We start from the raw sequence: 26180 nt of genomic DNA, 5'->3' as shown, positions 1-26180 counted from the left end.
TCTATGAAAAAATTATTGTACTCAAACTATAACCATAGTTTTAAAACATAATCTTAATATTAACCTAGACAAACTCAGAATCCCAACCCAAAAAAAAACCTTTTACAAGCCTAATAAATTCAATGACAAAATACAAGCCCAAATATAAATACAATCTTCTTATAACTTATAGTCCACTCATATCTATTATAGGCTTTTTATAGGCCTAGTAAATTCAGAGAAAAACTGCAGTCCATTCATATTAATGCCCACTGATATCTATTTATGTATAAAGAGTATTTACTTCATTGGCAGGGCTAGGGATTTATTTTTGCAGCAGCTCTTCTTCTACTTAACTTTCAAAATCCTTTTCCCTGTCTGGGACACTCTTCTTTTTATTCTCACTCTTCTTCCACCAATTCTTAATCTTCTTACATAATACTTCTGTGACGTTAGGGTTTGTTTTGAATCTTTTTTCTAGCATTTTAATGTTTTTTTTTATAACAATGACTGTGTTTGGTACCTCTGAGAAAGTTGTTGATAAGAAATTTCGAAAAAATTCTTCTCTTCAACTTGGAGCCCAAAATCTGGTGTATCCAAAAATATTTTAGAAACAAAATTCAAGGATTGAATATCGAGTCACAAGTTTTTTCGAGTTAGGCAATACTTTCTCTTGTTTTCTATTCAACCTGGCTCAACTTAGGTATAGGTCATCCGAGTCTAATGCTGAAACGCGGTTGAAACCACGTTTTCTTAAATTTTATTTTTTTTGTTAAAAATTATTTTTTTTTGTTTTTAGATAGTTTTGATGTGCTGGTCTTAAAAATAATTTTTAAAAAATAAAAAAAATATTATTTTAATACATTTCTAAAAAAAAAAATATTTTGAATCATAATTGCTGTAACAATCCAAAAAAGGCAGTTGAATTGTAATGAGCTTTAGAACCATGGCTGTAACTGGTGAGAGAATTCCTCTTTCCTTTTGCTGTTTAATTTCAAAAAATAATGCTTTAGAATATATATATATATATTTTTACCAATGAAATGAACCCGTGTTACAACATTTAAATATTCTGGCAAAGAAAAAGAAGATGTCTCAGTTGGAAAATGATTGGATAAAAAAAACCTATTCCAAATAATTAAGCTAATGAACTATCAGTTTGACTAAAGCATAAACAAAGAGGGTGTTGCTGGTGGCATATTGTTATCAAGGATACTCAGATTATTTAAATTCGGAACCGAAGAAAGGAGAATAAGACCTTCACCTCCTGCAATGTACTTGGATTCGTTGCAAGTACTCTTTGCGCGATGTGAGTTTGGTGTCAACATTTCCCTTAAGAGTAGAAGGCCCCTAGAAATACTGAATCGATTGGGAAATGCTCTATCTTTACAGCAAAATCCTTTCCTTCTAACATTTTAATCCACTAAAAATCATTTCAATTAATTGCCTCTCGACAGTTCCTCCACTGGGAAATCGACAATCAATCACGGCCCCTTTAACAGGCAACGGGGGCAGACTACTTTCTACATGGTTTTTGGCCCGCCCCCTTCCGTTAGCAGAAGTAAAATCACGCATCACAGCATCGCCAGGGATTTTTTTGGATGATAAAAACAGGAATATGAAGGAAGCTACAAGATAGAGTTTTCGATATTCCACAGAAAATATAAAACCACCAAAACGTGGAGCCTTGTTCTAATCTAAAAGGAGAGAAACAGGAGTTGAAGAAAGAAGGGAAAGTTTTGCCATTTGTGCATACCAATTTAGCCTTCATGACTTGACTGGATTTCACTCGTAGGCTTTTACCAAGCTCTTCTGAAAGTATCCATCCCATGCTTGAGATTAATACTCCGTATCCTGAATTTCTTAAATGCAGTCTCCTACTGAAACAGCATTTAGCAGTCCATTGGCAGCTATATTTCGGTAATTTAAGAGGCAAAAAATATATATAGCTAAAATCTCCTCATGCCATTGATTCTAAGCTGCTCTGCTGACCCTTTCCTGATCAATGAAAAACACCATGACTCGCAAGTTAAAACCAACATTTCCTACACCTATTACCAGTAGGCAACCAAAATCATGATTTCGCATTCCAATTTGATTAAAGCCAAAATTTTGCTTCAATATTACTTCTAATATCCTTTCATCGACATTATTCCTGAAATTCACCCAGTCTTGGCCCCAACACCTTCAATTCCCTAAGTCACATTTACCCATGACCACTCGCAATTCTTCAACGCCTCACAGATAATCTCTTACATACCTCAAATTCAGAAGCAAGAAAATTCACTAAATCACCTTGGAAAACACTCTCTCACAAAATCTACCTGACAACTCCATAAAATAAAAGATTTAAAGCAATAGGAGTAAAACGATGGGTGCAAGCCTGCAGACCACAGAGCGTCACTCATTGCCAATTCACAAGAAACCGTCTTTTTCTTATAGCAGACATGGATGAACTTGTCAATTTCCTTAAGAACAAACTGTTGATCCCAGATCACAAAGCCATGTTATTTTCTACACACATGTAGTGCAACATTTGTAGTTCCACACCAAAGACTCCACACCTACAAGTTTCTGATAGTGGCATACTATAAGCAAAACAAACTTGACCCATGGAAGCACAAGCACATCTACCCATTTTCATTCAATGTAATCTACATTCCCACCAAGCTCAACACCCCAGCAGCCATCTCACAAGAAAACGTCTTAAAACCAAGATACCACAAAGGAAGAAATCATGAGCAAAACACTGACAATAGAATACTTAATGAGCAAATATTATCTTAGATTCCCCCGCCATACTTTAATCATTCACTACCCATACTCAAGTTGTTTTACACCATAATTAACAACCAATGGAGCACCCAAGTACAGGCTCTTTATGCAAATTAAACAAAACAAGAGCGGCCCTAAAACTTAATTTGGCGCCGAACATCATAACAGAAATAAAAGAAACAGGCACACAACAAAAGAAATAATCAAAGCACAACAGGAAACTGAGGGCAGCATCCAGTGGTTATCGTCATTAGTCGCATATATACAAAAGTACATTCATCAATCAAGGCCACAATGCGAGCATAAATAACTTAAATATACCTTCACTCTCTCAATCATCTCAATTCTTTTAATACTCACGACGGTAGCTGCTGTGACTCTCTTTATCAGCAGCAACTTTCTCTTTCTCATAGTTACTCCCTTCCTCCAAATTTAACCCTCCGATTGCCCCACTGATCTCGGGCTCACTACCTTTCCCATATGAATAATCGACGGGAGCCGATGGTCCACTTGGCACTCCGTAATTGGATGTCTTTTGCAACAACACCGGCTGTGGTGGCTTGTGATCGTAGGGCGATGGTGATGGTTGGCAAGATAGATCAACGGGAGCAGAAGGCCCACCCGGGAAACTGTTATTGGATGCTCGATTGTACAGAGGTCGAGATGGTACGGGAGGTTGTGAAGGATAGCAAGCAGGGTAGTAACCGTACTGATCGGTGTAGCCGTATGGAGAGGGAGAGTATTCCCTGTAGTCACGTGCGGGAGGTTGAACAGGGGCAGGGTTGTAATAATGGCTATAATTAGGGGCAGTATGGTAATCCTGCACCGGAGGAGGCAAAGGCCGATCTTTCACCTCCAGTTTCACCAGGACTTTACCCTGTGGACGGCCAGAGGGACGTGAAAGCTCGAGCGTGCGGAGCGAGTAGGACGTTGTCTCGTCCGAGTCGAGGAGCTGACTCAGTGGAAATTTCCCGGTGCCTACAAGAGGTTTGGGGGTTTCGGATGGCTTGGAGTGGAAGACGTCGAGGGTGAGGACTGAATCGTGGCGAATCATGGGGATAGTAAATCGTTCGTTCCAGACGGGGCGAGTTGATAGTGAGTCGTCGGCATGAGTTGCGAGTCGGTGGTCCGAGTTGTCGAGATAGAAGGTGGCGTAGGGTTTCAGATCGCCGTTTCGCCAATTGACGTTTTTGAGGTGTTTAGCAGAGATTATTGTGATCTCTAGATGGAGAGGCTTTGGGGAAGCCATGAGATTTTTCTTTCCTGGTGGTGGTTTGCTAACGTGCGCTCAAGGTTTAGGATGAGAGCGCGACGAGAAGCATAAGGAAAAAGAAGAATTTGATGGCGCGAAAAAATAAAAAGAAAGAACAACTGGACATCGTGTATTTGTATGCAGGTCCCCTCAACTAAATCGAATCCTAAAGTATCCAACATTATGCAATTTCACCCTCCTATCGTTAGCTTAAAATGCCATTAAAAAAGGATTATTTAAGATTTATCTTTTGACGCGGGTTTTTTCCCTTTAAATATTATTAAGTAGATATTTATTTTAAATTAAATCTTATAAGAGAAATAATATTATATTATAAATCTTCATTATAGGGTTTTTTTTTTATAAAATCTAATTAAGCTTAATTTGTTAATAATTTGTTAAAGAAATAATTAAAAGATTTGCTATTCAAATATCCTTGAACGATTAAGATTAATTTCTTCATGTATGGAAATATGCAATCACAAATTTAATTAAAAAAAACTTTTAATTTATATAAAAATTCATTTAGATGAATCCTGAGGATCTTGCTAGGATTCGGTCCAAGAGGGTGTTGATTTAAATAGAGGGGGGTTCTTATGGAAAAATATTTGTTTTTTGAGTTATATTTATTTCTATTTAGTTTTTTTAAAATCATTTAGTAAATCATATACTATGCTTGATAATATTGTTTTTTTATTTAATTTAATTTAAGAGTTATTCAATCTTATTTTTTCTTATTCAGTTATGATTATTTGGCTTGTATTTAATATTTTTATATGGTACCATTTAGTGTTTTCATCGAAGGGTTGAAGGGAAGTGTCGAAACTGTAGAGCATGAAAGTGGAGACTAGTCAATTCTCAACTCAATTGATTTGGCAAAGTCACCTTGAAATAATATTTTTAATTTTTATCCAAAATACATACCATAAATAAGATATGGACCATCAATAAAAAAAATTTATTAAAAATTAATTTTAAAAATATTTTTAATTTTAAAAAAATAAAACAAATAAATTTAAAACTTAAAAAAAAATTAATTTTTTTCAAAACACGTTTAATCATCAAAGCCAAACGAGCGATCAAACTAACTAACCTTGTTTAAAGAGTTTTTTCCTTTCTTTTCTTTTTTCTCTACATAATATGATTAGCGTTAAGAAAACGTGATTGTGATATGATTAGCGTCTTATGATAATGTCAGCATAGAAAAATATACTTTATAAGAAAATAAATAATAATATGAAAATTCAACTGGATGTAATATCTATTTATATAAGAAAATCAAAATTAAGAAAATGATATTTATTTTAAATTAACTAAATATCATTTCCTTAATATGTACTCTCAAACTTCATATGATATTTATTTTAAATTAACCCCTATTTCAGAGATATTTTTTTATTTATATTAAATACTCTCAAACTTTCTATTTAAAAGAAAAGGCTGAAGGGTTAAACTAGACATTCCAAAAAATTATTGTGGGGATAACAATAGGGGCCATCCAATAATATTTCACAGAACTAGGGGTAAATACAATTCAACCCTTTAAGGGCTGTTTGTTTATTCTTTCTATGAGGCTATAATTTGGTAAAGAAAACATCAAGCATTAAGGGGGGAAAGGAACAAAACATTTTTCTATGAGAAGAAAAGGAGTTCCGGGCTAAGAGGGCAATAATTAATGATCAAATTACAGTTCAATTATTTATCAAATCTACTCTATATTTTCATTGCAATGATATTTGAGTGACCTTCAAGGATCTTGTAGTGGAAGCTTAAGCAATTCATTACTTTTTATATTAATGGTTGAAGATCGAAGACAGCTACCGTTAGTAACATCTGAGCCATCAAGGTGATTAGCTTGGGCTTGACGATGAATCCGCACACATGGATCAGCTAGCCCGAGCCATGGAAGGAAGGTGCCTACCTGTGCAAGAAAAATAAAATGGAAAAGAAAATGCACACTCCCTACGCAGGCATTATCCTGTTCAGGTTCAAAGGGACTTTCTCAGCCTGGCAGCTGCCTCCTCTAGCCAGATGGCCAGTGTTAAAGCAGGGCACAGGCACCCCTGGTGCTTTCTTTCGTTAACAAAATTGCAAAAGATAAAACTTTTATGGAAAATGTAGCGACTGCATTTTATTACTGCAACAGAGACATGGAGCACAACAAACATAAATGACTCCAGGCTACCAAACACACTGAACCATCAACTTACCCACTTATGAAAAGCTAAGACCAAATATTGCTGTTCTTGACAAGCAAGGATGCATCAGGACTGCAAGGATGTTTACAGAAACTCCCCATACTCATGTTTCCTGCAAGAAAATCCCACAAACTTCCCAGTGAAAAAAGGTTTGCATTTTCCATGTATTAGCAGTAATAAGCAAAGGAACTGGCTAGGTTATTATTGACAGGATATGCATTAGCAGCACAAATATGAACAATATTCGAACACAATATATTTGGTGCAACCAAAGCCCTTCGATTAGTAGCATTCATGGCCATTTACTGCAAATGGAAAGTGCACTTAGATCATAGGTTGGCCGCATATTCAGCATTCATTGCCAGCATTTGCCTCAGGGGTGTCATTTCTCCATGGATGGAGGGTTTGTTAAAGTATTAACAAGAAGCACTTTGTTTACTTTGATGCTCTTTCTAGTATTTGCACAAAAGCTTACCTTCATCTCTCCGAGGAACTGATGTAATTTGCTGGCAGGTAAATTTCTCCACCAACTTCACCATGTTGCTCTCCACTTATAGTTTTCCTAGCAGCCAGGAACTCAGCACTCATGGCATCCATCCCATGTTGCACAGCTTCTTCCGCACTACCATAACCATGCTCCTCTGCATACTTTCGAACATCCTCTGTTATCTTCATAGAGCAGAATTTAGGCCCGCACATGGAGCAAAAATGTGCCACTTTTGCACCTTCTGATGGGAGGGTTTCATCATGGAAGGACATGGCCGTCATGGGATCCAATGACAGAGCAAACTGGTCCATCCATCGGAACTCAAATCTTGCCTTGCTTAAAGCATCATCCCAGGTTTGCGCATGAGGGTGACCTTTTGCCAAATCAGCAGCATGAGCAGATATCTTGTACGCTATAACTCCAGCCTTCACATCATCTCTGTTTGGCAGTCCAAGGTGCTCCTTTGGTGTGACATAACAGAGAAGTGCAGTGCCAAGAGCCCCAATATTGGCAGCGCCAATAGCAGAGGTGATGTGGTCATATCCAGGAGCAATGTCAGTTGTTAGAGGTCCAAGAGTATAGAAAGGAGCTTCATTGCACCACTCTAGCTGTTTTTGCATGTTCTCAGGAATCTTGTGCATTGGAACATGTCCAGGCCCTTCATTCATAACCTAGAAAAGTACATGAACATGTAGGTCACAGATTAAAACCAAAAAGAAAGCAGTTAATCTTTAAGAAAGTAGCATGGCTGGAAAAAAGTTAAATGCTCTGCTAATTAAAACATAATCTTGGGCATCCATCTGTGTCATCTCTGGTTTGATGGTTCAATGCATGAAAGCCACTAATATTTACACCAAGCACACAAAAAGATTTGAAAACCAAATAGTGTCGTTTAAACAGTAAACATGAAGTGTATACTTCCAAAAAAATACTCCTTTGTTGCGTAGCTCTTGCATGAAGCTTAGAAGTTCTAAAATATATACTGATAGATGATTACCTGTACATCCTTTTCCCATGCCCGACGAGTCAGTTCCCCTTGAGTTAGAAGCTCTGCAAATTGAGCAGTGTCATTGGCATCATATATGGACCCAGGCCTCAGTCCATCACCAATTGACAGGGCCACATCATATTGATTGCATATATCAAGGATGTCATCCCAATGCTCGTATGCAAAGTTCTCCTTATGATAAGCTAAGCACCACTTTGCATGGATTGATCCTCCTCGCGAAACAATTCCTGTCATGCGCTTTGCAGTTAAAGGGATGTACCGCAGCAGAACCCCAGCATGAATTGTGAAATAATCTACACCCTGCTCGGCTTGTTCAATCAGGGTGTCTCTGAAGACTTCCCAACTAAGATTTTCAGCAATTCCATTTACTTTCTCAAGTGCTTGATAGATAGGCACAGTACCTACTGGCACAGCAGAGTTACGTAAGATCCACTCCCGGGTCTCGTGAATGTGACGACCAGTGGAAAGATCCATAACAGTATCAGCACCCCACATAGTTGCCCATTGAACCTTATAAACTTCTTCCTCGATAGAGCTCGCAACGGCAGAATTTCCAATATTTGCATTAACTTTAACCAAAAAATTTCTTCCAACAATCATCGGCTCCAGCTCTAAATGCTTCTTGTTGGAAGGTATAATAGCCCTCCCACGAGCAACCTCTGACCTCACAAACTCCGGGTCAAGCTTTTCACGAGCAGCACAATACAGCATCTCCTCAGTTATAATTCCCTGCTTCGCATAGTACATCTGAGTGTACCTTGGTGTTCCTAACTTCTCCCTCCTGTCAACCCATTCTTTACGCAGCTTAGGAAGTCCTGAAGACACAACACCGTTCATTTACAGTAGCAAATTAATTTCATGATACAAGTCCGTCTTTCTTAGCCCACAAAAACTACCATGACATGACACTCAAGAAAAAGAAAGCTGACAGTAGAAAACAGCATAACCCAAGCATCAGTTAAAAAAAAAAGAGTCTAGACGGACAAATCCCCCAAAGTTTACAAAAATTTCAAAATCCCCTTATTATTTGAAGCTTTTAAAATAAGTTCTAATGTAATGGCCATCCCCAAATAAAAATGTAAAATCTTGGCCCTCCCGATAATTTGTTAAGTAGTAACAAAAGTCAGTTAATTGTTAATGCAAGGGTAAGGAAGGTGATGAACCGAAAATTAAAAGATAGACAAGACAAGACAAGCTGCATACCTACGCGGGGACTGATGTTTTGAGGCCCACTGGTATCGTAGTTATCAAAACTTGGTTCATCGCCGGACAAGTGGACTCGCCGGAACGGAACTTTGAGGACATGACCAGATTCTTCATGTTTAACTTCCCTGCAAACCGAATCAAATAAGTGGACGGACCCAGTTGACAAAGTCTGTTCTAACGATGAGCGTAGATTGAATAAGGAAATCAATAAAAAAAAAAAAAGGGAAGGAAGGAAGGAGAAGACCTGTATTCTTTAGTGCTCTTTGGAAAACATTGTTCAAAAGAGGGAAGAGGAAGAAAATCAGGAGAAGAAGGATCGACAGTGTTCTTCTTTTGCTTAGTTGCTGGTGGTGGATCGAATGTTAAAGTAGCTCTGGCTCCCGACGCCAGAGAGCGAGCGCAGAAATCCTTCTTGCATGCTGCTGCTGATGCACTCGAAAATCCAGGTGGTAAAAAGGCAGTGGTAATGCCATTCTTGGTTACAGCTGAGGATGTCAAAATAGCAGCAGCTTGGACAGATGCCATGGAGAGAAAAGATCACAAATGAAGCTGAACCCGTCGAAGACTGGACTGGAGAAGTGGGCAGGCAGGCTTATCTGTTGATGTGTTGTATGAGTGAGTGAGGGAGAGGTGCCGATAGAAGCTGAGTTGGCGCCTGGCAGTTGGCACTCCCGCTGGCTTCGGTACTTTTACTTTTTGGTAGTCTCGATTGATGGTGCTCATTTATATCTTCGGATTTCAATCGTTTCTTTTAAAAAAAAAAAAATATATTTAAATAATATTTTTTTATTTTTAATATTTATTTTTAATATTATCGTATCAAAATAATTTAAAAATAAAAAAAATAAAAATCTTTAAAAATCCTTAAAAATCTCTCTCTCTTCTCTGTGTACGTGTGTATGTGGACTCGGGCAGTTACCTTACCTGATAAATCACAGGCAAGGAGTGATGAATGAAAGAGGAGGTCATAAAAAGTTATCGCTTGCTGACGTGGAATATATATAACTCTCACTCCTCCTTAAGCGGCATTAAATATCTCTCCAAAGACTTAGTCCAAGTTCAGTCACGTGCTGATCACACGAGTAGGACTGGACTGGAGTGGCACTAGAAAATTTGAGAGGAGCAGGATGCCGACAAAATTGATGGAGTTTGGTTGCTGATTTTTTTCCAAATAAAGTGATTTGGAATGGTGACAGTGAACGGAAAATAAAAAAGGGTTGGCCGACAAACGGGATTTGAATACGTGGTTAAACATTTTCTACTAAATATATCCGTCTATTTCTGGAGTAGTTAATAGAATTGTTAAGAAAACAAAAAATAAAAGAATCTTCCTGGTAAAACACTATTCATGTAATAGTTTTTTTTCATTTAATTTTTTTTTACAACCTATTTTTTTTTAAATTTCAGTTTCAACTTTCACATTAAATTAAATTTTTTATGAAATTATCTTAATCTCATAATTTAGAATGTAGATTTGATAGATTGACTTAAGTTTTGTTTTTTTAGTTTTTTTTATTTTAAATTTTATTCTTCAATATTGAGTTGATTGAGAATTAAACTTTATGATTTGTTTTGATTTTCTTTTTATGAGGTTATTTTTGTCTCATGATTCGGGTCACGAGTTTGGCGGATTAACTTGAATAACTTGGATCGGGTTTTTTTGTTTTTTATTTAATCATTTTTTTTTCATTTTCATCTTTCAACACTAGGTTAATTGATAAATGAGTTTCATAATTTATTTTAATTTTATTTATATTAGGTTATCTCAATCTCATAATCCGATATGCGAGTTTGATAGGTTGACTCAAGTTATTTTTTCAGGTAATTTTTTTAATTGATTTTTTTTTTCAATCCATCAACATTGAATTTATTAAAAATTAGGCTTCATAATTTATTTTTTATGGGGTTATCATGTTCTCATGACCAGACATGTAAATTGACAGATTAACCCAAATTGATCATCTCTCTCTCTCTCTCTCTCTCTCTCTCTCTCAAATATATATATTAAAAAGTCATCTTGAATATTTATTTTGAAACAAACTATATTTTTACTGATCATTTGGGTTATCTTTGAACTTACCAAATTGATCGGGGTTACATTGGGTTGACCTTGACACGGTTTTAAAATTTGTTATACTATAAAAAATATTAGCAACACCTAGATATTTTCTTGTGTTAAAAAAACCCTTCCCGCAATATAACCCAAACCAATAAACACTATTCAATAAAACAATGTTATGACAAATTTTCTCTTGGCTCAAAAAAACATTTACCTAGGATTTGAGGGCAAAATGATTTTTCTATTTTGATTCAATGTTATTTTCAAATAGTTAAATTTCTTAAATACCCTGGGAACAAAAAAAAACAATGACTTAGTCCAGGGACTTTTATGTCTTCTTTTTTTTTCAATTTTTTTAATTAAAATTATGTTATTTAACTACTCATTGGTTCAAAATTAACAAAACTATTCTCTAGAGGTGTTTATATCTTTTCATCATGATTTTTTTTTGTTAATACTAAGTTAACATGTGGGTATTTTTATAATTTAATAAATGTTTAATATTAAAAAAACTTTGTTGGCACATGCCACGTATGCGCCAACAAGTGGGGCCCTCATGCCTTTTGAGTGACGTGTACAAGTCGTTCAGTCACCAAATACCACCATTTTCAATGACGTTTAAGAAGCCTCAATCTTTTTTTTCTTTTTTTCCCTCTATCCATCTAGAATTTTGTGACATCCTCTTCAAAATTTCAGCCCAACCCTTTTAATTTTTCTTTACTTAACATCTGGTTAGTGTCATTTTAATTACTATTTTTTTTATCTTAAATAATCTATAAAATTATAATTCTTTTTTAATTTCATCATTTTTTATTTTTTATCTTTTAAATTTGGTTCTATTCTTTTAATCGTTATCTCTTTTGTTTGAGATTCTTTTTTAATTTATTTTTTTACAATTTCATCCTCATTGGATTTTTTTACCTAACAAATTTGATCTTTGTTTTTTTTATTGTTATTTTTTTTACTTTAACAAGTTTTTTAACAAGTTTTTCAAATTGATATTTTTTTTCACGATTCCATCCTTCAACATTAACTTGATTAAGAACCAAGTTTCTTAATTGAACCTAAGTTCAAGATTTCATGAGTTGCGGGTTTTAAAGAGTATACCGGGTTTAAAGGTTCATGTCGGTTTTGCTTTGTTTTTTTTTTATCCTTTTGCATTTATTCAATTGGAAACTTGGTTTTTTTTTTTTTTCATTCATTTGCTTTTTGTAGAATTTTTTGTTTGTCTTAAAAATAACTCTCGTTATCTTGAATCTTTTTTTTTTGGGTTTTTTTGCTAATTCTTTAAATTTATATTTTTCTTCAGATTCCATCCCTTAATTTTTGGACTAAATTTTGTAAAATAATTTATAAAATTAAAATTCATTTTTAATTTCATCCATTTTGATTTTTTTAATGTTTCAAATTTAGTTCTCATCTTTTGATTGTTATTTCTTTTATCTATGATAATAATTTTTTAAAAAAATTTCATCACTGTTAAGGTTTTTTTCCTATCAAATTTCATCATCGTAATTTTTATTGCTTCGACACATTTTTTAAATTGATAATTTTTTTCTAATCTCGTTATTCAACATTAGATAAGTAGAAAATTGACCTTACTGACTGATCTTGGGTCTATGATTTCATGGGCTTTGGGTTTTGGAGATTAATCCAGATTTGGAAGGTTCGATCTAATTTACTTGTTTTTCTTTTCTTTTCTTTAAGCTATGTTTTTTAAGTTCATCGTTCAACATTTATTGGATATTGGGTTCTGTTATTTTTATTTAGTTGCTTTCTATAGGGTTTTTTTATTGATTTTGAAAATAACCAGAGCTTTTTTCTTTTATTTGTTATTCTTTGTTATATATATTTTGGCTAATAAACATTAAATTGGTTAAGAACTGAGTTTCTTGATTTAGTATGAATCTAGAATTTAATGGGTTATGAGTTTAAGATCTTAGTGCAGATTTAGAAGGTTCGTTCATGTTTGCATGATTTGTTTTTTTTTTTAATTTTTTTTAATTTCATCATTTATATTATTAGTGATCACGCTCTGTTTTTTTTATTTACATTCTATGTGATATTTTATGAATTTTTAAAATAATTTAAGTTATCTTGAGTTATTTTATTTATTATTTTTTGTAAGTTCCCTATTGTTCAAGTCTGATTTTTTTTCAAGGTTTCCTAAAGCTTTGATGATATCCAAAAGTAAAGATGTAGGATTAATTGTATTTGAAATACTCCAAGTTTGATTCTTCAACCGAAAACACGCATATCAGATGACTTCTTGCATAATTATTTTTGTTATATTATTTTCTTAATTAGCTTTACTGAATTAGTCAAGTTATTTTTTTTTAAAAAAAATATTAACAATTTCATCATACTATTTTTATTTTATTTTATCTTTTGTAAAGTATTATTATGTTTTTATTTGAGAACGGTAATTAAAGGAATGCATTTTTTTAGCATTATATGTGTTTTTTTTCCATAATTATCAATGATTTAAACTAGCAGATAAATTATAGAAAAATATTTAACTTCCAAGAGTCGCTCCAAATTCCAAAACCTGGAGAGTAGAGACAACGAGTGCTTGAAACTCTGAATTATTAAATAATGAATTTTAGACAAAACCATGATAAGCTCCAATTCATTTTTCGTGGTAATGAATTGCAGGAAATTAATGCTACACACCTCTTGATTAAACTCTTCACCCAAGCCAAGGCTATATTTTGGTGTAGAGGCATCCAGCGACGTGTGGTCCTCCTCAAGACTCCTGTATTTTTCCTGTAGGAAGAGACGGAAGATGAGTCATTTCCCGAAAGCAACGCTGATATTTTAGACTCGGGAAAAATATCAATGTGATGAATCGCCATCACTCTACATGACAGATCATCAAGTGCAGATATGTCTAGGCACCACTTGACTACTCGTCTTGCACTTCCCTTCCCTCCTCTTTCGGTGGCTGGCTGATAAACCACTCAGATTTATAGCTACGGATAGTATTTTTTAAAATTATTTTTTATTTAAAAATATATTAATTTTTTTTCATGACAGAAGCATTTTTAAAATGCATCTAAAAATAAATAAAAACACGCACTGTAAAAGAGACTTAAACGAGCTTCCAGGCTCTTAAGCATTGAAATTTTCGTACAGTTAACTCGTCGGGAATCCATTATAGTTTTTCAACCAATGGTTCTCCATTTAATGTCTTTTCCCTGCTTATCATTCCCCGTACACACTAGATTTGCTAGGCTGCAGAACAGCTTCGTCACAAATTTACCTGACCAATCGAGTTCCTCTCTACAGTGAAACAGAAAGCATAGAGCATCACTTTAATATGGGTTCCATCCTCACATCCCAGGGTCCTAGACAGCGAGGTTCCACCCGAAATTTAGACGCAAGAGTACGTAAGAAAGAAATGACTTGTATAATTCCGGTGAGGAAAACAGTGCACAACGTTTCTTCAGGCCTCTACCAAACCAGCTTGTGTGGACTGTTATTATGTATATTTCACAGAATAATCATGTATACAACTGAAAATAATAATAATAAAAAAAAAGATACAATTGCCATAGACCTGACACTGTACCACCTGAAATAATTGCCAATGGACAATGGATTTCAAAACCAACTAGTAGTGTACAAGGGGGTAATGTCAAGATGGTGAGAGACTTGACTAAGCTCTGGCAGCGGCAGCGGCAGATCTGCAGCTTTCCACCATTCCTTATGCCCTTGGACCAGTAAATATTAAAAGACGCCAAAAATTTACCTCATTGAAATATACAATGCTGTAGGGGTGAGCTCAAAGATCATGCCACTAAGTTCATCAATATTATAATGGCTGGAGGCGCTACAGGCTAGCTCCATCTTTTGCCTGATAATGAGGAGCTGAGAGCACAATCATTGTTCATTAGGAGCCTGCTTGCAGCGGGAGAAGAGATTCTTGCTTGCCCTCGACAAAGAGCACAAGCTCTTTTGGAGCAACTACCAACTTCAACCACTCTTGCAGCTCTTTGCCTTCTACTTTCTCTTTCTCTGACCAAGCCGTTGAAAAAGAGTAAAAGTCAGAACATTATGGAAATTACAGGTAGTAACTCTTCGAAACATAACAAACACTGAATTTACAGCAACCCAGTATCATAAGAAATTCAATATGCAAACCCAGAATCTAACCTACATCAACTTCTGTGGGCTGGGCACCCTGGATGGTATCTGACAACAAATACAAACTATTTATCTCATGCAATGCATTGAGGAAAGGTACACGCCATACCAGCTAAGCAGTTTAACAGTTTTAAGATCAACCATAGTCAATGGTATTGGCATATTAAAAGGACAACTAGAAAGAATGTGTGGCAATTAATGGACTCCAACTTGGCAATGCATCAATAACATAATGCACCAAACACTATGGTACTGAATTTTGCTAGCGTCAAATATTACCTTCCAGATAGGCACCAAGTCCCTCCAAGACAGTTGGATTAGCACGCACAACAGAAAGTGCTACATCAAGGGCAGATAGCAGCAATGCTCTCACCTCTCCTTGAACAAGATCAACAAGATGCCCCTGTGGCAATCAATTTCATGTCAGTTTTCGACCATACTACATGAGATGAAGGAAGCGAACTTTAAATAACACAGCACCTGATCCCTTCCCCATGGAGCAGCTCCAGAGTCATCCATCCCTCCTCCAGAAAGTGTTGCTAAAGACACAGGACCTATGGTCTGATTAAGACCATATTCAGCTACTGCCTTGTATGCAATATCAGTAGCCCGCCGAATATCATCCAGGGCACCTGTTGAGACACGACCTGAATACACAACTTCTTCTGCTGCCCGTCCTCCGAGAAGAGTAACCAAGCGGCCGCGCAACTCATCAATGAAGAGCAAATATCTATCCTCGTTTGTTGCTGGTATATAAGTAAAGCCCAATGCCCCTCCTGACCTTGGTAATATGCTCAACTTCTAATGATATGCAAAGAAGTAATTGTTACTGTCTATTCTATATACCATTCGGTAAATTATAAGTGGTCTAAATATGATGTCTCATTTCTGACTTTATGTAAGTTCGTATGCCCAAGAAAATCCAGGCAGTAGTTCTAATAAAAAAGAATCCACTAATTTTGATATTAGTAGTGTTAAAAGTATTTACTTCCATCCGTTTTTCTTCCTAGAAGTCCAGAAAAAAAAGTCTCTCATTTGATTGTTCAATTCAATGACTACTTTAGAATTAAGTATATAAACAGCTGTTAGGATTTGGATATCCCAGGATTCCATATATAAAAAATTTCTCCATGAAAGTCTCTATTCCAGCCCAATTAGAAAATCAGACATGAGAAAATAGAAAATGCAGTGAGCAATCAATGATAACAATGCTTTTGAGCTCAAGTAATCTCCTCAAGCACATGACAATATGACACAGTATGGACATGCCATTAAGGGTGGCATAATTCCCCTGGATGCAGCCTCACTAATGACAAACAAACTTACACCACAATCAGTAAAAGTGTTCCTGTGATGTTTACCTCAACACGTGGCTGTCCAGTAAGGATATTAGCAACAGCAGTACCTACTACTGCATGACCGGCTTCATGGCGTGCAACCACAGCCTTCTCACTTCCTTGCAACCTGGCAGTCTTCTTCTCAATGCCCTATGAAAACAAATGATTGGTTCAGTTCTTGCATTATACTCAAGGTTTACAAACTCCCTTTTCAATTATAACCGAATCTTATTGGCCATTAAGGAGGGAGGGAAGGGAGGACATTTGGTAACTTAGGCACAAAGTCACCACAACCATGAAAGCACAAAATGTGCACTGAATAGATAAGAGCATGATACGATTAAAACTTGCAAAACAGAGGAGCTAGGAGTAATACAAAGATAAGCAAGTGCACTGGAAAATGCTCTCTGAGCTTGTGGAAGACAACATTATATACAGGCCCAAAGCACTTGAAGATACAGATAAAAGCAGCAAAAATCAGAATCCAATTGTTGCAGGACAAAGGGCCTTTAACATCTCCAAATTAACTGCAGGGCCTCTAGGGGCCTTCTCCAGTCTAGGCACAGAGTCCTATTTTATATATACTTAGCTAAGCATGTTGGTTGTTTATTTTTGTTGAAGTTTTCTTAAATTTTATAGGTCACGAGTACTTTAAAAATTATATCCACAGCTATCAGCTGGGTTATTTTTTATTGGGTCTTAGATATGGTCTACTGATGTTAGTAGGTCTTATTAAATATCCTGCACGGTTTCATTTCCCATTTTAGGGGAGTCTTACATTCGTGGTTACAAGAAATCCCAAAATCCATATAGTTATGTAATTTTTTTTCAATGCCAGGACAGTTCTGCAGAAATTTCAAATGCTTAACTGCAACCCTGCTTCCATATGTAATGCCCATGGGACCTTGGTTGAGATGCTTTGAGAAAATCCAAAAATGCAGCATAGAATCTTGTATCCTTTGATATTGTAAGCATCATGTATCATATTAAATTGCTCCATCAAAACCCTAGAAAACTTCCTTTAGTAAAACCCCAATTCATCTATCAATCTTTCAATGCTGTGAAAAGTGTTATATATATATAACACTTTTCACAGCATTGATGCAGAACAGACAGCAAATCTTGATTTTTTCTTGTTGAATTAATATTGGCTTTTACCTCATTAACACCAAGTATGAACACATATAAACACAGTGGCCATTGAAAAACAAGGTAAAATTCACTCAAAAACTTTCTGCAGGTGTCCTACATGTATTTTTGGGAGTTTTAAATAACTGTCATAAGTCACCAAAAGGAACTAAATCGTGAAAGAGGTTAAATCATTATCAATTGTAAATGTCTTGTCAACAGATAAAAATGTCTAAACTATAAATCAAATTAGGAAAGCAGCACCTGAGAAAACAAGAAATTGATCATAAAAAGAGGAGATTTCCTGCAGTCACAACACCATCCTGCAACTCTCACACAGAGAGAGAGAGAGAGAGAGAGAGGAGAGAGAGAGAGAGAGAGATACCGCTATTGCCCGCTCCACTGCCTGAATGAAATCAAGTTTCTCCACCACTACTTTGTTTTTCCTTCCAGCCAACAAAGCAGCTTCATTTACCAGATTTGCAAGATCTGCCCTGCATGTAGTAAGAATTAAAAGGTCACTCGTGCTAACTTAGCCAAAAATGAGACACAAAATCTAAAATTAGTCGTGGGAGGGAATACCCAGTAAAACCAGTAGTCATAGAGGCAATATCACTGAGGTCAACATCCTCTCCTAGAGGTAGTTCCTTCTTGGAAACATGTACTTTTAAAATGGCTTCTCTTCCATTTCTATCAGGTGTTTCCACCTAAAGACAGAGATGAGACAAATCGCGGTGAAATCTGTTATTGTTGAACTATAAAGTGTGTGCCAAGATGTAAGTGAATCAGAGTACCAACCATAACCACGCGATCAAATCTTCCTGGTCGGCGGAGTGCAGGGTCTAACACATCAGAGCGATTTGTTGCACCAAGAACAATCACAGCAGAATTGCTATCGAACCCATCCATCTCCTGCGATGCATTTCAAACATTTCAACTTCAGCAGTGACATAGCCAGGAACATTTCAGAAATGAATAATACTTTCAAGAAAGAAGCATACAGTGAGCAACTGATTCAAAGTCTGCTCCCTTTCATCATTGCTAACAATGCGGAATTTTCCATCACGACTTTTTGCCACAGCATCTATCTGCATATGGAAAAATGTAACTTGCATTAAAACATCCTTGGTTTTTAAGATATAATGTCCCAACACAATAGAAATTCCCATAATCTTACCTCATCAATAAATATTATGGATGGTGCCTCCTTCTTTGCCCGGGTAAAGAGATCTCTCACACGGGAGGCACCCATGCCAACATACAACTCTACGAATTCACTTGCGGAACAACTTATAAAGGGAACTTCAGCTTCTCCAGCAACAGCCTTTGCTAGAAGTGTCTTACCAGTCCCAGGAAGGCCCACCTGTAAGATAGACAAAAATAATTCTCACTGAACTTATGAAAAAATTGAACCATAGAATAAATCATTGCAGCCTCTTATATTTATTCTCTTGGATCAGGCAAGTCATCAAACGATATTTCAGCAAAGACATGCATGCTGGTAGTGGATGGGGAACTGGAGAACGAACAAAATTAGGGAGACCCAGAGTGCGAGAGTGATAAAATACAGCATTTATATTTAAAAGAGAAGAAACACAGCTATATACAGCAGTTAGAGAGATCAACAATTTTCCATTTTTTGGGTTCACAGTTTACTCTCTCATGTTATCTTTGTCAATTGTCCAATCTGGTGAACATTGAAAAGGACAATGAGATGATTGGTGGAGTGATGTGTATGCAGTTTATTTTAACTGAGGCCAGCAAAGTTGAAATGTGCAAGTAATTAGGGGTGATTTTTGCTGGAGATTGGAGGAACAGTCAGCTTGTTGCCATGCAATAAACTTCCATCTTGAGTTTTTCTTTCTTTACTCACCAGAAGAACACCTCGAGGAGGACGAGCACCAAGTCTGGTATACCTGTCTGGATTCCTGAGAAATTCCTGTACAGTAAACATCAGCCTGTAAAGATCATTTTACTGAATTAGTAGAGAGGATTTAGAACACTGAGCAAGACATGATGGTCCATTGGACTAATGAAGAGGTCCGATATAACGCACCACAATTTCTTCTAGCTCTTCCTTAGCTTCATCAATACCAGCTACATCGGCAAAAGTTATTGTTTCACCTTGCTCGGAATCTTTTGAACCTCCAGAGCCCCCAGACTTGCGGTTCCTAATCTGACCAGCTTTATGCTGCACAACTTTGCATAGATCCACTCAAAATCTTGCTACATTGCATAAGGTTCAAGACAATTGAAAAGGTAGGATGAAAGTTAGCACCTGAGAGAAGGAAACAGGGAAACGGTGCAGAAGCCCCGCAAGCACAGCTGCATAGAACAAAGCTATCTGAAAGGAACAGAAGAAAGAAAGAGATATTAATCTCCATCTAGTGAAACATCTCCTGCAACAACACAGCAGAAAACCTCAATAATTTGTCTTTCCATCTTTCAAAGCACTAGGTGCACCTACCACACCCCCCCCCCCCCCCCCCCCAACACAAGCCCAACACACAGCAATGAGAACAAATGACTGCAGAAAAGTGTATAGATATATGAGGGAGATTCTTTTCTATTTTTTGGTTCATCCAGGAGATCTTCTGCGAAGCACCATCCTAAAAAGAAGAAGCAAAATATAGGCTCTTAGCCAAGCTGAGGAGTTTCATCAGCTGATATTACATGAGACTTTGAAAGTCCAATATCTAGAATTTCATGATTGCGATTACCCCATGCCATATCTTGTAGCATTCTTCTCTTCATTTTCCTCTAATAACAGTTAAGTTTCATCCAAAGAATTAAAAAAAAAAAAAAGTAATATCACATGCACCATCCATTTTGAGCAGACAAGGGCTAGTGACCTATGATCAGCATAAATGAGGTAGATGACAAGAACAGCATAGGAGAAAATGTAAAATCAAAGGAAGAAAAGTGTGATCGATCATGCTAATAGAGCGTGAACAATGAGGCAATTAGCTAAAAATTGGTGCTAATTCTCTATGAGAGTTATCAAATTGCCAGTAATAATGACAACAACTCTGTTAAAACTATAATTTAATATGTTGGATTCAATCTAGGATCCATAATCAATAACTTCACAATTCATATGCATATCAGTATCTGGTAGGAAAACAAAACCTCGGACAATGAAATTTTGAGGATAAAAAATGATTCTCTCAATCAGATTGCAAACGTCCAATCCCTATTGAATGGATGTTTGCTTCATATTTTCAACATCAATGCTAGTCTACTCTAGCAATGTACTTAAAAACCAAACTAAATGCAACACATAAACTTGCAACAGTTATATCATCAAACTCAACCGGCAAACTTAAACAGGAAATTAAAAAAAACAGTATATTTACACCAATTCCTCCTAATTAACTTCCAATCAAAACTCACCAATGCCGAATTCAAGAATCCACCGGACCTCTTATCAGGCGAACCAAACTCCACCTGATACTCCAGCATCTTCTCATAAGGAGTCTTAATATCAGTAGGTCTCGTCGTAGTATACACAATCCTTTTTGTCGTAGGCGTCACACTCCTTAACAAAGACTCCGAATCTTGAAACTTGCTACTAACCACTTCACTACTACTACCACCACCACCACTCTTTTGACTACTAATTCCCTCATTTTTTAACTTAAACATTATATGCACGCCATCAACCTCCACTTTCTGCACTTGATTACTGCTAATTTTACTCAAAAACTCACTATAGGGCACGCTGACAAAGGTAGTGGGTTGCGTCGGCTCCGACCCGGGCAAAGCAATTCCGGGTCGGAGCAACCGCATAACGAACATAAGAATCCCTAATTGCAAAAGCAAGACACCAATTTCTTGCGCTTGAATTAAAGGTTGCCATTTCCAATTCTGCTTCTTGGAAAACCACCATTCGCTTTTCCCTCGCTTCTCTCTCTTCTGCTTGGACCCCGAATTAGACGACGAAGACGGCGCTGACGGAGGATTGTTTGGTGGTTCGGTTTCGGTGCTTGTTTTCTCGGTGGAATCGCTTTCTTGACATTTAGCTAAGATTTTATAGTCTCTGATTTTGGTGTTGGATAAAAAACTGAAGGATTTGGGATTAATTGAAGGAAAAGAGAGGCAATTATTATTAATATTTGGGGCAAAACGGTGGTGGAGAACCCTAGAAGACTGGAGTCGAATTGAATGAAATTTAGTAAGAGGAGGAGGAAGAGTAGGAGAGATGTGCGTTATTGGTCTTAGAATTTCAAGCATCGATGACATGCTTTGTTATATAAATTTTTTTTGAAACCCTAAACCCTTAACATGATAGATTAAGAAAACACTCAATCAGACAGACATGCATGTTTATTATGGGGACGTGTTTGTTGGCCGGAGAGAAAGAACAAAAAATTTCTTGCTATGGAGGAGATATTGCAGGGAAGGGAAGATCACCGTTGAATATTTGCCGTCGGATTAAGGCTGTTGAATATTATATAGTAATAATTTCCCTCGTGCTATCGTTACTGATATGGATAATTACAAATCAGCCACCTAGATAAATTCAGTCCCCGAGTTTTGATGTATTGCTAAGTTTTCCACAAAATGTCTTTGGTTTAACATTTGTATCCCTCCATGTCAATTTTCATTACCGAAAAATTAGAATTTATAAAATTAAGCTCAAAAAAATTAAATGTATATAGTTTTTATTGATAGAAACACATTTATTGTATTCAATATATTTAAGTGTTATGATAACTAAATTTGATATGCATATATATAAAATAGAAAATTACTCCATTAATACACATTTTTAAACAATAGAAAAAAATAATAAATTACTCTTTCTTTGTTTTATTTATTTTTATTTTAATGATACGAGTATCATACTATATTTAATTATTTTTCTTTCTCCTTTAAAATATATTATTAAAAATATTAATAATATATTTCTAAAGATATGTTAAAAATTAGGAGTTACCTAAACATAGACTAGTTTATGAGTTTGTATTGTGTTATTGTTCAAATTAAGAAAAAATAAATCTAAAAAATTATTTTATTCATAAAAATTATTTAATATTATTATTAAACTTAATTTAAGATGTCAATTTTGAAACCTCCTCGCCCAGCCCCTCATTATCATAAAAACTATTTGGCCCCGAAGCTTTTTTTAGATCTATTAAGTAATGTTTGGGGACTGATTTGTAGTTATTCCAAACGTCTGTTTGATGGGGACGAGAGGCACTGGATAGAAGAATGGGGAAAGATTAGCTGCGGTGATGTCCATATGTGGTTGTCTTATCTGAGGTTGTGAGGTGAGCACGTGTGAGGAAGAATTGCGGGTGATGGAGAATGGCGCGAGAGACACAACACTCGCTCAGGCAACAAGAGCCACACTCTTTGATTTTTCAGTGGAGGAGGAATGACTGGGCTCGGTTTTGTGGCTTCTGAGCGACTGAAATGAGGCCTCTTTTTGGCCATATTCGACCCCTGATTTGGCCATTTACGACCGCTAGCCGCAGAGGAAGGAGGGGAAACAAGAAATCGCAGACACGACGAGAACCAACCATGAATTTCTCATTCCAATTTTTATCTTTGATATTCAAATGCTACCTCGAGTATTTGAAAAAGAATTGATTAATTAGTTTAATTAAACTGTACATATTCTGTGTTTTATAAAAGCAAATCTATTAGGAGATTATGATAATGAGGGGCAGGTGCCTTTTTTTTTTTTTTTTAAATTATTATTACTTAAGGATAAGTGTGAGGCAGATTTCAATTTAATTGGGGTCTTATCTTTTTTATTATTATTATTAACATGGTATTCGGGCCAACTTGCACGCACGTCGACTATTTAATGGATTCTGAAATTAACAACCATATAAACCTCTGGTGGTCCTGAGAGGACTCGAACTTGTGATCATTGAGGAACAATTTTAAGGTCTGACCAATTAAGCTATCGTTCAGAGTTTTGTTATTTTTTTTTCGTTCTTATTCGGGTATTCTCACACCCTTTTAAATAGTGAGACTAGACCCGTTCGGGGTTTGTGACTACCCCTCCCAATAAGTGCGTTTCCTGGGGATCGAACTTGTATTCTCACCTTTGTAGTGATATAACATTGCCTTAACCGCTAGAGTACGCTATTGATAATAATATAAATTACATTATTTTTAATAACACAATTTAATAGATAATAACATAATAGAACAATGTAACCTTTTCAATTTAATATATATCTTTTATCTCTTTTTTATTTTCAATAACATCATTTTATTCCCAAATTTTATTCATAATTATTAATTAATCTACTAAGTTAAGAAATCTTATTAAAATTTAAATTTTCATTGATAATTATCATAATTATTAATTAATATACGAGGTTAAATAATCCCATTCAAATTTAATTTGAATACAAGAAGTTATTTTCATTGATAGGTATAATAATTATTTGAAATTAAATGAACTAATATTGAGAATAAAATTACATCAACAAATAAGTTATTTTAAAATTACATAATTTATATAATTGCAACGTCCCTAACAACACAACTCATTAAATGTTATTTTTTCAAAAAACTTTTTGAACTGTGCACCCTCTCCAAACGTTTTTGAGAAAGTGTTATTTTGAGAAAATACTCATAATAAAAAACCCTCATTCTCCACGAGTGCCTAGGCATGCTAAGAAATAAAAATTATAACAACCCAAATAAAACAATAAAGAAATAACTAAAACAGAAAGCAAGTTAGATATATTTTTCATTTCATCGCTGCATGCTTTTATCCTTTCTAAAAAAATCATAATTTCAATTTTAAGAATATTTTAATCTTTTTACATACGATCTATTAATCATTTAAAGATTATACAAAGGTATATATTTTCTATTAATTGTTACAATAAAGTGATACTTTTATCCTTTCTAGAAAATCATAATCTTAATTTTTTATATGATCTATTAATCATTTAAAAATTGTACAAGGATGGATATATATATATATATATATAAAACATGGAGGGTAATTTGGTAATTTTCTCTTCTAGATATTATTTTTTTAATTAATAAAGTTGTTGACGCATGTTTATCACGCGTCAGTGCATGGATTGCGCCTCTCGATGACCAAACAAGCCTTTCCATTACATGGAGGGTAATCTGGTGCAATGCGTGTTGTTGACGGTGTGGCGGCTTGTCACCGATTAACTTTTTCTCTCTCTCTTTTTTTCTCTTCTTCCCAATAAATGAAAGTTTGTTCTCTTTTTGTTTGTTATTTCAATCTCAGTCTTTAATTTTTTTCTTCTAATTTGATCCTTACACTTATGATTTTTTTTGCCATTTTCTTATTTTTTTGTTTTAATTTAACTCTCCAATCAAAGAATTGTTCTTGCCCTCTATTTTTTATTATTTTATTTTCATCCTTATTCTTTTAATTGCTATATTTTATTTTAAATTCTTGTGTAGTTTTTTTTTCTTTTCAATTTCATCATTCAATATTTAATTTGTTGAGGATTGGATTTCTTGGTTTTTGCATGTATAGTACTCCCGGTATAATGACCCATATCACGAGTTTTAAAAGTTATCCATGGTGTAGCTTTTAAACTTATCTTGGGATTGACCCAAGGCAAATCCGGGGTCACGGGTTAAGTGAGTTGACCCAGGTTAGGTTGGTTGACTCGTGTCAACTCATTTTTTTATAAACATATAAAAATGATATCATTTTGAAAAGAAAAAAAAGGGTCAAAGAGTTTTGAATAGGTTTTCCCATGGCTTATTGGGCTGTGGGTCAACTCCATTTTTTATCTGGATCATACCGGGTCAATTCTCCTTTTTATTTTTATTAGAACAAGGCCCGACCGAGGCCTCATATCACCTAGGTTAGAAGTCAAACTGTCGGGTCGAGATTGCTATTTTTTTTTATTTTAGATCCTTTTTTTTATTGATTTTTTTTACTAATTACATCATTCAACATTTAATTTGTTAAGGATTATACTTCTCTGCTTTTTCATGTATGGTGCTTCAATTGTAATGACCCGTGTCACAATTATCTATCATATACTTATCAAACCAGACTCGGGGATAAACCTGGAGCAAGTCTCGAGCCCCGAGTAAGGTGGTTTAACCTAAGTCAACCTTTTTTTTATTTTATAAATATGTAAAAATGACATTGTTCCTCTTTAAAAAAGAAAAAGATCAATAGGTTTTGACTAGATTAATTTTTCTAAGGCTAAATGGTTGGTCGAAGCTATAACTCGAGTTATTAGATTTTTTTAAAAAAATACACTTGTGGTGCCTAAACATTTTACAAAAAATTAGCGTGGATTCACAATATAGAGCAAATCCCTATCTAGTATACAACTAAACCTCAATAAATTAATATCTTTGGAACCATAGAAATTTATTATTTAATCAATAAATTAATAAATTAATAATTTATACATTAATTAACAAAAATAATAATTTATCAAGGTATTCTTTTTTTTTTTTTTCAAAACATTTAACTTAATATGTTTATTGTATATTGTGATTACACGAATATTACCTAATTATCGAATTATAAATTATCGGTATTCTATGTATTTATTCAACCAAAATAAATTTATAAATTAGTCATATCAGATAGAAATAATATATCTATCCATTTTTTTTTATAAC

General features: G+C 35.1%; 3 protein-coding genes across 4 annotated transcripts; all 3 read right to left on the bottom strand.

The window, feature by feature from the left end:
* Nucleotides 1–2954: 2954 nt before the first annotated feature.
* Nucleotides 2955–4135, bottom strand: LOC7478545 (uncharacterized). The gene has a single exon (XM_024608502.2). It carries the CDS (start codon nt 4001–4003, stop codon nt 3104–3106), a length of 900 nt encoding a protein of 299 aa, XP_024464270.1. The 5' UTR covers nt 4004–4135; the 3' UTR covers nt 2955–3103.
* A 1474-nt stretch (nt 4136–5609) lies between these two features.
* LOC18095058 (phosphomethylpyrimidine synthase, chloroplastic) lies at nt 5610–9613 on the bottom strand. Of its 2 annotated transcripts, XR_002983717.2 has the most exons (6): nt 9151–9613; nt 8904–9031; nt 7689–8515; nt 6680–7362; nt 6217–6316; nt 5610–6069 (listed from the first exon to the last, which is right to left on the bottom strand). XR_002983717.2 is itself a non-coding variant. In XM_024608496.2 (5 exons), exons 1-4 carry the CDS (start codon nt 9429–9431, stop codon nt 6682–6684), a joined length of 1917 nt encoding a protein of 638 aa, XP_024464264.1. In that variant the 5' UTR covers nt 9432–9613; the 3' UTR covers nt 5769–6316; nt 6680–6681. The 2 variants fall into 2 exon arrangements, 1 of the variants encoding a protein (XP_024464264.1); XM_024608496.2 differs by having other exon boundaries at nt 5769–6316.
* A 4742-nt stretch (nt 9614–14355) lies between these two features.
* On the bottom strand, nt 14356–22016 carry LOC7478548 (ATP-dependent zinc metalloprotease FTSH 7, chloroplastic). The gene is made up of 13 exons (XM_002299790.4): nt 20970–22016; nt 19855–19920; nt 19633–19767; nt 19450–19515; nt 18754–18939; nt 18578–18664; nt 18375–18488; nt 18159–18283; nt 17962–18070; nt 16473–16598; nt 15592–15912; nt 15391–15514; nt 14356–14982 (listed from the first exon to the last, which is right to left on the bottom strand). Exons 1-13 carry the CDS (start codon nt 21816–21818, stop codon nt 14858–14860), a joined length of 2433 nt encoding a protein of 810 aa, XP_002299826.4. The 5' UTR covers nt 21819–22016; the 3' UTR covers nt 14356–14857.
* Between the last annotated feature and the right edge of the window lie 4164 nt (nt 22017–26180).

The sequence above is a fragment of the Populus trichocarpa genome, chromosome 1 (assembly GCF_000002775.5).
Source record: "Populus trichocarpa isolate Nisqually-1 chromosome 1, P.trichocarpa_v4.1, whole genome shotgun sequence".
Classification (NCBI taxonomy): Eukaryota; Viridiplantae; Streptophyta; class Magnoliopsida; order Malpighiales; family Salicaceae; genus Populus; species Populus trichocarpa.
This window is presented reverse-complemented; position numbering and strand designations above follow the sequence as displayed.

Coding starts and splice junctions, on each gene's coding strand:
- LOC7478548 (XM_002299790.4), bottom strand. CDS start 21,818: ATGTCATCGATGCTTGAAATTCTAAGACCAATAACGCACATCTCTCCT. Junction 19,921..20,969: donor GATTCTTGAATTCGGCATTG/GTGAGTTTTGAT, acceptor TGTTCCTTTCAG/ATAGCTTTGTTCTATGCAGC. Junction 18,071..18,158: donor ATGACTACTGGTTTTACTGG/GTATTCCCTCCC, acceptor TACTACATGCAG/GGCAGATCTTGCAAATCTGG.
- LOC18095058 (XM_024608496.2), bottom strand. CDS start 9,431: ATGGCATCTGTCCAAGCTGCTGCTATTTTGACATCCTCAGCTGTAACC. Junction 9,032..9,150: donor AAGAGCACTAAAGAATACAG/GTCTTCTCCTTC, acceptor TTCGGTTTGCAG/GGAAGTTAAACATGAAGAAT. Junction 7,363..7,688: donor CATGGGAAAAGGATGTACAG/GTAATCATCTAT, acceptor GTACTTTTCTAG/GTTATGAATGAAGGGCCTGG.
- LOC7478545 (XM_024608502.2), bottom strand. CDS start 4,003: ATGGCTTCCCCAAAGCCTCTCCATCTAGAGATCACAATAATCTCTGCT.